This window comes from Thamnophis elegans, chromosome 6, assembly GCF_009769535.1.
Source record: "Thamnophis elegans isolate rThaEle1 chromosome 6, rThaEle1.pri, whole genome shotgun sequence".
Taxonomy (NCBI): domain Eukaryota; kingdom Metazoa; phylum Chordata; class Lepidosauria; order Squamata; family Colubridae; genus Thamnophis; species Thamnophis elegans.
In genome coordinates, this window is record NC_045546.1 from 17907812 (window position 1) to 17918810 (window position 10999).

At 39.5% G+C, this 10999-nt stretch overlaps 1 protein-coding gene across 1 annotated transcript; it reads right to left on the reverse strand.

Annotated features, from left to right (window-relative positions):
* Window positions 1–349: 349 nt before the first annotated feature.
* On the reverse strand, window positions 350–1806 carry LOC116509919 (vitelline membrane outer layer protein 1-like). Its single transcript, XM_032219221.1, has 3 exons — window positions 1636–1806; window positions 1291–1385; window positions 350–644 (listed from the first exon to the last, which is right to left on the reverse strand). Exons 1-3 carry the CDS (start codon window positions 1804–1806, stop codon window positions 350–352), a joined length of 561 nt encoding a protein of 186 aa, XP_032075112.1.
* Window positions 1807–10999: the final 9193 nt, after the last annotated feature.

Below are 10999 nucleotides of genomic sequence, written 5' to 3' on the forward strand. Positions count from 1 at the left end.
CAAAACGTGGCTCAATGAAAAAAAGGAATGACTTTGAAGATGCAACACAATTTTATTTGCAAGCAAGAAAGCAGTAATGCAGAATTACAATTTGCTTCAGTGACTTGATTCAAAATGATAGAGAAGAGATCATCAATCTTTGCAATGCTTGAGATTTCTGCCACAACATTTTTTCTCTCCAATATGAGCCCATTTCAAAATACACAGAGGTGTGGGAGGATTACCTTGTACTAACACATTTTGCACAAAGATTTTACTCTCTCCTCAAGTTAATATTAGACTATAATTAACAATTTTTGGAAATGTATAGCAAAAGCGTATTTCCATGTGACAAAATATGTATCAGCCATTAACAGCAGAAAAAAAGCACACTATTGAGTGCTGTGTCATCACCCCCGCCCTGTTTTCCCTCCACCCTTGTTTGAAGCCCACATATACCAGTCGAGGGGCAGCGATCGCTCCATGGGCCAAAATCACCCCAATGCAGGCCATAGCCCATTATGCCTTCACCATCACTGCAGGCGAACTGGATGTTGTTAGCTGCCGTATCATCACCGTTTCCTTGACGGCGTTCCACTCTCAGAGAAAAAGAAACCAGGTGGTGGCCTGATTTGCAGAACTGGGGGACGGTCCATTTTCCCCACCTGCCAATAAAAGATAGATGCACATCTCTTTGGTTTCTTGATTAAGCTCTTGTCATCAGGCCTCAAGACTCAAGCATAATGGCTAAAATCTGGGACTAGGAACCAGTTGAATTCTATGTCTGAGTATCAAAATTCATTATCTCTGAGACTATAATTGACTTTCAACTTAACTCGTTGGGCTGTTGTAGGGGGAGAAAAACAAGGAAAGTGGATCTTATGGCTGCTGCCATAAGCTTCTAGGGAAAAAAATAATGGATACAAATTGCAGGCAGCCGGCAGGCAGAAGAAGTAGCATGCAGTACAGCACTGAAACCACTGCGCCACCAAGGGTCATTGAGTCAATAAAGGGGTGTTTGGGGCATGAATTAATGTCAGGAAAGAGCAATGAGCACGTCAAGAAAGACCTATGGTTGGAGATACATTTGCTGTGGTGCACAAAATATTAGCAGCTATTTTGGGACTTCTCCAGAATAAACAAGTCTCCAACCATGTCTCAGCTGCTAATTCAGAGAGACCATTGCACAACAGTGCATTAAAATCAGCTTTATTAATTCATTTATTTCCAGTGCATCCCCTTCTGAAATTAATAGCAATCAGTCATCTCCTCACAAGAAAATAATAAAGGACAAGAAAGTTGGTTACTCACAGTCCAACTGTAGACGTAATTGGATTGCCTTGGTCACAGTACAAACGGATTCCATTCAGAGCTGTATCGTCACCTGCCCCTTGGGCTAGTTCTATCTAGGAAAATGAGACTCTGATAAACTTCCAGATCAGCCCTTCATTTCGTTGAGCCTTCAGTTCTAGGAATTTCCAACATTTACCTATCAATATGGGACAATCGGTGCCTCTCATTGATTATGGAATCAAAGAAATGTTAAGCATCAACACATATCTTGTGGCCTTTCTTAAAACACAAAGTGGAAAACTGAAGAGTTAATTTCAAGGAAATAGAAAGAAGTAAAAGACCATCTGAAAAATAAATTTTTACCTTCAGGGCGAAGCCATTTGCATAGCCTCCCTGGCAAAACTCATATGGGCCCCAGTTACCCCAGGGACCCCCATATAGTGCATCAATTATATCAATGTAACTTCGGGCTTCAGTATTCCCCAGGCAGCAGGAGATAGTCAGGAGAAGCACAGTGCTGGCAGAGAGATCCATGGAAGAGTAAGCCAGTTGGCCTCTTGAAACAGAAATGTCTTCAGAAATTGCGGCATCCTAGAAACCAGGAATCTTTTATAAGTATCTGCAGTACCACCCTCATGAAGTCATGATTTATTTATTTATTTGTTCTGTACATTTGAATCAGCCTTAATTCTTAGGAACATCCTGGACCGCATCCTGCACTTTATTTGGCAAGATTTTATTGCACCCTGCACTTTCATTGGCAAAATTTCAGAAGTTTACATAGAATAGGAGAGTTGGAAGTGACTTTGGAGGTCTTCTAGTCCAACCCCTGCCTAGGCAGGAATCCCCACACTACTTCAGACAAATGGTTGTCCAACATCTTCTTAAAAACTTCCAGTGTTGTAGTATTCACAACTTCTGGAGGCAAGTTATTCTAATGATTAATTATTTTAACTGTCAGGAAATTTCTCCTCAGTTCTAAGTTGCTTCTGTCTGATTAGCTTCCACTCATTGCTTCTTGTCCTACCCTCAGGTGCCTTGGAAAATAGTTTGACCCCCTCTTCTTTGTGGCAACCCCTGAGATATTGGAAGACTGCTATCATGTCTCCCCTCGTCCTCATTTTCATTGAATTAGACATACCCAGTTCCTGCAACCGTTCTTCATATGTTTTAGCCTCCAGGCCCCTAATCATCATTGTTGCTCTTCTCTGCACTCTTTTACAACTGCTTGTAGCTCCATTGAATGTATTTGATGTCCATTTATATGATTGCATAGTAACTGCTTGGATCTTCTTTAGGGATCTGGAATAGTCTTTCTCTCAATTAAACATGCAGGCAACAGAATTCTTTCTTACTTGCCAGGAGACAACACCGTTCATGATTGTTAGCAAAAGAGGGAAAGAAGGACACATATTCTCTGAAGTCCCCAATCATTGAAAGATGCTAGTCTCTAGTTCTCTTTGAAACTAAGTGATAAGTCAAAAGAGGTTGTGTGTGAGCAGCTGTGCTCTCAGCTCTCAGTAAGTTTTCCTAGCAATAACTGATGACGAGGCCTTGCTTGAAATACTCAACAAACTCAGCAAATGGTCCAAACCAGAGGTGGTATTCAGCAGGTTCTGACCAGGTTCTGGAGAACTGGTAGAGGAAGTTTTGAGTAGTTTGGAGAACCAGTAAATATCACCTCTGACTGGCCTCACCCCCATCAATTCTCTGCCTCCCGAGCCCCAACTGATCGTGAGAAAATGGGGATTTTGCAATAACCTTCCCCTGGAGTGGAGAGGGAATGGAGATTTTACAGTATCCTTCCTCTGCCATGTCCACCAAGCCATGCCACGCCCGCAAAGCTCACAGAACCGCTAGTAAAAAAAATTTGAATCCCACCACTGCTTACAATACTGCAATTTCCGGAATAAGAAGTCTGTGTTCTAATGGTTTCTGAATGTGATATGGACTGTGAGTAATCTTGGAAATGTAGTCAAGGGAAGATTTGGGATTTTAAAAATGTATTCCTTTTTCCCCTAGGAGCTTATGGCAGCAGCCACAAGATCCTCTTCCCTTATTTTTTTTCCTTACAACAGCCCAATGAATTAAATTGAAAGTCAATTATAGTCCCAGAGATAATTTTGATACTCAGACATAAAATTCAACTGGTTCCTAGTCCCAGATTTTAGCCATTATGTTTGAGTCTTGTGGCCTGATGATAAGAGCTTAATCAACACACCAAAGAGATGTGTATCCATCTTTTATTGGCAGGTGGGGATCCTGGACCACCACAAAATTCTACAACTCAGGTTACCTGGTTTATTTTTCTCTGAGAGTGAAACTCCCTCAAAGAGATAGTGATGACATGGCAGCTAACAACATCCAGTTCACCATGATAGGGGTGATTTTGGCTCATGGAGGAGTCACTGCCCCTTGACTGGTATATGTGGTGTTGTGTCTGGTGTTTCAGGAACATGGACATGCATGACCTTTCCTGATTGGTCAAAGTATGCAGCGAGTGCGGAAAGCTCATCACATTCCAATTGGTTGGTTGGTTAATAGCTAGCATATAAATAGCTATTATCGGTTGCGCTGTTCACGCCTCTGATCAGTTCCTTTTGCTGTTATGTGGCTGTTACTGAATAAATGTGTTTGTTGATGATTACCATCTCCCCCCAGTCTATGCCAGACCCACCACACATACTTAAAATGTGGAATACATATAACGGTGGAGGAAAACAAGGGCAAGACTGATGACACAACATTTAATGAAATATATGGTTTGACACCTAGACATACATTTTTGCTATACATCTCCAAAGACTGATCATTATAGTCCAATATTAACTTGAGAAGAGATTGTGTGTTCATGTAAAATGTGGTAGTACAAGGTAATCACCCACCCCCATATGTGTCTTGAAATGGGTTCAGATTGGAGAAAGAAAAATGTGGGGGCACAAAACCTCAAGCATTGGAAAGATTGATTCTCTGTTCTGTATAATTTTGATTCAAGTCACAGAACCCAATTGTAATTCTAAAATGAGAAACACTCAGCTGCTTATCCCAACATGACCACAAGCCTGATTCCACTAGGAAAATGTGTCCTTTTCTTAACTGACATTAATACCAGACCAACAATGAAGCCATAAACAATGTCCCAATCAAGGAACTACAAATTCAGACAAACAATCAAGCAGTAATCAAAAGCCTGGTCAATAAACCACTAAGAAGAAAACTATACTCCCACAATCAAAGCAGTGTGTGTAAAAAAAAATCAAACAAGAGGTGGATTGCTCCCAGTTTGGCCCAGATCTGGTGAACTGGTAGTAGCGGCAATGAGAGGCTCCACCCACCCATCCAGAGACTTCCGTGTATGCACAGAAGTATCGCACATGCGTGCGTACACAAGCAAACCGGTAGTAAAAAAAAATGGAGACCCATCACTGAATCAAACCCTACTCCTTTCTAGCACTGAAAATATCTCCTTGTTGGTAATGAAACATCTGCAATAAATCAACCAATCAGAATTGCACCTTCTTACCTCAAACTCAAGAGATCAGAGAATTGTTTCCAACAAGAAAACATGGGTCAGAGCTGTGTCTTCAACAAGGCTCCATCCCATTGTTTTTAGTTAAGACAGGCATGGCTTTGTTAGGGAAGGACCCCGATTGAGGGTCTTTGCTCTCTTTCTCTATGTCCTTAGGTTTGAAGGGTGTACTATATTACCTGTTTTCTCCAGCTTCCCTATGGTGTCTGTGTCCAGCTTCGGTATTGCTAGTCTGGAGTTTTCCCAAGGCTGACACTCCACTGGTTCAACTGGTTTCAAACACCCAACCATACAAGCATGACATTTTGTATTAAGTGAAGCTTCTGTGTGGTTTTTAAAAACAGCCCCACATACATTGAATTGCTGTGGTCTAAAGAATTATGCTATAAGGTTGAGTATTTTCAACTTTTTAGATTAGATCCAGAGAGTAATTTCTTTACAGTCATGGCTTTCAAAATCATTCCTCTAAGAATGATGAACTCTGAAATTAATCCATGATATCCAAATTGTTTCAGGAAGTTTAGATGATATTGTTAAATATTAACCCACTCCATATCTCACTGAAATTACGCTCTGAAATGAAGCATTTACAAAAGTCCCTACAAGCAAATTCTTTTTCCAAATGGAAGATCAGAACACTGTGGGTTTTTTATTTTAATTTTAATTTTCTTTTCTGGGCTTCTCTATCTCTGCAGGACAAATATTTCGGCAAAACTCAGGTAATGTAAACAGCTGGAAAGTAAAACAGTAGATAAATAACCCTTATCATAAATAAAGATTTTTCCTAAGTATAGACTGGCTAAATAAAACAGTTTATGTTGAGTCACGTTAATCATTGCCTTTCCCCATATGTAAACACTTTTATTAAAAGGTAATTTATGTTTTATTTTGGTTTTTAAATTCTATTCTATTCTATTCTTGTTGGAAACCAGTGGTGGGATTCAGCCAGTTAGCACCACTTCGGGAGAACCGGTTGTTAACGTTCTGAGCAGTTTGGTGAACTGGTTGTTGGAAGAAATCATTAGGGTTGTTAAATTATTTGAATCCCACCACTGTTGGAAACCATTATCTGATCTCGTGGGTTTGAGGTAAGAAGCTGCTATTTTGGTTGGTTGGTTATTGTGGATGTTTCATTACCACAAAGAGATATCTTCAGTGCTAGAAGTGAGGAGGGTTTGATTTCTGTTTACACACAGCTTTGATGGTGGGAGTCTAATTTTCTTCTTAGTGGTTTATTGACCAGGCTTTTGCTTACTGTTTGATTGTTTGTCTGAGTTGGTAGTTCCTTGATTGAGACATTGATTATAGCTTCATTGTTGGTCTGGTATTGATATCAGTTAACAAAAGGACACATTTTCCTAGGGGAATCAGGCTTGTGGTCATGTTGGGATAAGCAGCTGATAGTTCCTCATTTTCAGAAGATCAAGGGTCAGCTTTTCAGTTCCAGACCTCAGGTATGGAAATAAATAAACTTATGATCTGCTTATGGGAAAGCCAATGATTGACCCAGTGGTGGGATTCAATTTTTTCCCCTACTGGTTCTGTAGGCATGGCTTGGTGGTGGGGGGGTGTCATGTGACTAGGTCGATCTCACTCATGGTCACACCCACTCAGTCGCATGACCAACAACAACAAGTCATAGCCACAAAACCCGGTAGGAAAAAAAATGAATTTCTACCGACTGTATTTTTCAGAGTATAAGACCATTTTCGCTCAAAAAAGTGGTTGAAAATCTCATACTGAATACAGCATTTTTTGCCTCCTGAAACCCTGCTCCTTCACCAAATGGCCGTGCATAGCTTGTAGGAGGCTTTCAGGGTGCTCTTGGGGGCTGGGGAGGGCAGAAATGAGCAAAAAATGGACCTTTTTTGCTCAATTTTGCCCCCCACTGGAACATTCTACATGCCTCCTAAGGGCTATTCATGAAATGAAAAGGCCTGTTTTTTTGCAAAAATAGGGGTCATTTTGGGGTGGTTTGCAGAGTGCAAAAACTTTTTTAAAAATTTTCCTCTTCAAAACCTTGGTTCGTCTTATACTCCAGTGCATTTTATAATCTGAAAAATAGGAAACTTGTTTTTCTGCCCAGGCTTGGCCTAATCTGTCAAATGTCCTCTTCCTGCATGCCGCCTGCTCTCCCTTTGCCAGTCCTGTTTCCGCTCCTTCAGAGACCCGGCCCTAGCCTCGTTTAACTGACCATCTCTCCTCATATCCCATATCAAATTTGGTGCCTTTCTTTGATTAGATAGAAAAGGACTAAATATCCCTATCAGTTCCTGCCAATGCTCAGTAATTCTGAGATGCAATGTCAGTATGTCAGCATCGGTCTTAAATACATATTTTTCACTCTTGGGGGAGAAAAAACAATTACTGCAAAGTCACAATGAGTTCTGCGACGTAACTAACCAGGATACATTATGCTAAAATCCACGTGTTGTTTCCTTTTTAATGTATTATTCATTATATGTTTACATTATTGGACAGTTCTGTTCAGCTTCCTATTACTATTTACAGTGCACATTTAAAAACCAAAATAAAACATAAACTATCTTTTAATAAAATTGCTTACTTATGGGGAAATACAATGATTGATGTGACCCAACATAAACTGTTTTATTTACCAGCCTATATTTAGGAAGAATCCTTACTTAAGATAAGGATTATTTAGCTATTGTTTTACTTTCCAGCTGTTCACATTACCTGAGTTCTGCATCAATTTTTACTCCGCAGAGATAGGGAACAGCCCAGAAAAGTCAATTAAATTTAAAAAACCCACAGTGTTCTGATCTCCCATTTAGAAAAAGAATTTGCTTGTAGGGACTTTTGTGAATGCCTTATTTCAAAGCATAATTTCACTGTGATGTATTGATTCTTGTCATGTTAACATTTAACAATATCATCTAAACTTTCTTAAACAATTCAGAAATCATGGATTAATTTCAGAGTTCATCGTGCTTAGAGGAATGGTTTTGAAAGCCATGACTGTAAAGAAATTACTCTCTGGATCTAATCTAAAAAGTTGATAATACTCAACCGTATAGCGTAATTGTTTAGACCACAGCAATTCAATCTATGTGGGGCTGCTTTTAAAAACCACACAGAAGCTTCACTTACTATAAAATGTCATGCTTGTATGGTTTGGTGTTTGAAACCAGTTGAACCAGTGGAGTGTCAGCCTTGGGGAAACTCCAGACTAGCAATACCGAAGCTGGACACAGACATCATAGGGAAGCTGGAGAAATGCAACCTTCAAACCCAAAGACATGGAGAAAGAGAGCAAAGACCCCCAATGAGGGGGTCCCTAACAAAACCATGCCTGTCTCAACTAAAAACAATGGGATGGAGCCTTGTTGAAGACATAGTTCTGACCTCTGTTTTCTTAGTAACACCAACAAAACCCAAACCTACTATAACAGACCCCAACCCATTGGGTTCACAACCCCTGGTGATCACCGAAAAGGAAGTGCAAGATCCGTTTCACAGACAAAAGCCAGGAAAAGCTCCAGACCCAGACAAGCTAACTCCATCGTGCATAAAGTCTGTGCTGAGCCATAAGTCATAAGAAAGCCATAAGAAAAAAATTGGCTACAGAAGTATAGTTGTCATCTTGTACCAATTATCTGGACATATCTTTAACAATCTTTGGACCATTGTATTTACTCCTATATTTAACAGTGTTCCACCCAGGTAAACCAGGGAGTGACCCAAACTATCTGAGAACATGTATGTTATTTTCCTTTTTTACCGTCAATACCTTTTAATTAGATCTTAATGTCAGTATTTTTTAACACAGTGTAAAAACTAATGTGTATTGCTGGTCTTTGACCGCAATAAAGATTTACTTACTTACTTACTTACTTACTTACTTACTTACTCACTTACTTACCTTCTTGCATAAAGTCTGTGCTGACCAATTGGCCCACATCTTCAATCTCATTGAAGACCTATATACTGCACAAGTCAAAAAGAGGGCTGTGAGAATAACTACAGACCCCTCACATCCTGGACATAAATTGTTTCAACTTCTACCCTCAAAACGAACCCATAGGGCACTGCACACCAGAACAACTAGACACAAGGACAGATTTTTTTCTGAATGCCATCACTCTACTAAACAACTAATTCCCACAACACTGTCATATTACCTACTAAGACTGTATGACTATTATTCTTATCTTCCTTCCTAGTACTTAACTCTTCCCACTTGTGACTATAACCACATTGCTTGCATATTTAAATTTTATATTTTATTTTTTTCCTAATATAATTTGATTGTTTGTTGATTGATTGTTTCCTAGTATAATTTGATTGTTTCCTAGTATAATTTGATTGCTTATTAGTAAAATGTGGCTATTACTAAGTGTTGTATCTTATGATTCTTGATGAATGTATTCTATTTTATTTTTCATTATGTATATTGAGAGCATATGCACCAAAGAAAAATTCATTGACCAATAAAGAATTCTGTTCTGTTCTGTTCTGTTCTGGGCTATTCTATTCTATTCTATTCTATTCTTGTTGGAAAACATTCTCTGATCTCTTGAGTTTGAGGTAAGATGCTGAAATTCTGCTTGGTTGGTTTATTGTGGATGTTTCATTAAAACAAAGAGATATCTTCAGTACTAGAAGTGAGGAGGGTTTGATTTCTGTTTATATAACAGCTTTGATGGTGGGAGTGTTGTTTTCTTCTTAGTTGTTTATTGACCAGCCTTTTGCTTACTTCTTGATTGTTTGACTGAGTTGGTAGTTCCTGGATTGGGAGATTGTTTATGACTTCATTGTTGGTCTGGTATTAATATCAGTTAACAAAAGAACACATTTTCCTAGTGGAATTAGGCTTGTGGTCATGTTGGGATAAGCAGCTGAGAGTTCCTCATATTCACAAGGTCAAGGGATGGCTTTTCAGTTCCAGACCTCAGGAAGAGGCATCTTGCTTGACCTTTGATAAACTTTTTGACAAACTGGGTTTGTGTCAATTTGTAAGCAACCAAGAGCCTGATTAAGTTGCAATGATGTACAAATGAAATCAATAAATAAATAAACATAAAAATTCAGAGCCAATGAAAGGCATGGGATTGGAGGAGAGATATTTGGAACCATCTCCCCGTGGAGATCCAGACCCTTACTACCCTCCTGGCCTTCCGCAAAGCAGTTAAGACCTGGCTGTTCCGGCAGGCCTGGGGCTGTTGAACTATCCAGCCCCATTCGAGGTTACAGCTGTTGTAGAATTTTAAATTGTTGTTTTATTTTATTTTTTGTATCCCTTCCCTTTTTATTGTGAGCCGCCCTGAGTCTCTCGGGAATAGGGCGGCATACAAACTCAATAAAATCAAATCAATCTCAATAATTTTTTATGTAAGTATTTCAAGAACAGAAAAGTAGTAATTTGGATAAGTGATCATTTGTAGGCTTTGTCTAAAAAGAAAACTTTTGTAGCTCATCTAATAAAAACACGTATATCATCAATTTTTGTTGGTTTTTAACTCGTGCTGGTCCACTTATAGTTTATTTTATTTCTGTATTCTCTGAAGTGAAATGCAACAATAAATAAACCCAAAGAAATAAATACATATTATCGTGGCCCAAAACGTGGCTCAATGAAAAAAAGGAATGACTTTGAAGATGCAACACAATTTTATTTGCAAGCAAGAAAGCAGTAATGCAGAATTACAATTTGCTTCAGTGACTTGATTCAAAATGATAGAGAAGAGATCATCAATCTTTGCAATGCTTGAGATTTCTGCCACAACATTTTTTTCTCTCCAATATGAGCCCATTTCAAAATACACAGAGGTGTGGGAGGATTACCTTGTACTACCACATTTTGCACAAAGATTTTACTCTCTCCTCAAGTTAATAGTCACCTACAAAGCCCTTCATGGTAGTGGATCTGGGTACTTGAGAGACCGCCTACTGCCAATTACCTCCTCTCGACCAATTAGATCCCATAGATTAGGCCTCCTCCGAGTTCCATCAGCCGGTCAGTGTCGACTGGCAACCACGCGGAGGAGAGCCTTCTCGGTGGCAGCTCCGACCCTATGGAACGATCTCCCCATGGAGATTCGTACCCTCACCACCCTTCAGACCTTCTGCATAGCACTCAAAACCTGGCTGTCCCGACAGGCCTGGGACTAAAGATCTCAACCCACCCGAATTGTATGAATGTTGTGTTTTTAACGATGTACTGTCTTATGTGTTTAA

Coding starts and splice junctions, on each gene's coding strand:
- LOC116509919 (XM_032219221.1), bottom strand. CDS start 1,806: ATGGATCTCTCTGCCAGCACTGTGCTTCTCCTGACTATCTCCTGCTGC. Junction 1,386..1,635: donor CAAATGGCTTCGCCCTGAAG/GTAAAAATTTAT, acceptor TCATTTTCCTAG/ATAGAACTAGCCCAAGGGGC. Junction 645..1,290: donor ATTACGTCTACAGTTGGACT/GTGAGTAACCAA, acceptor TTTTATTGGCAG/GTGGGGAAAATGGACCGTCC.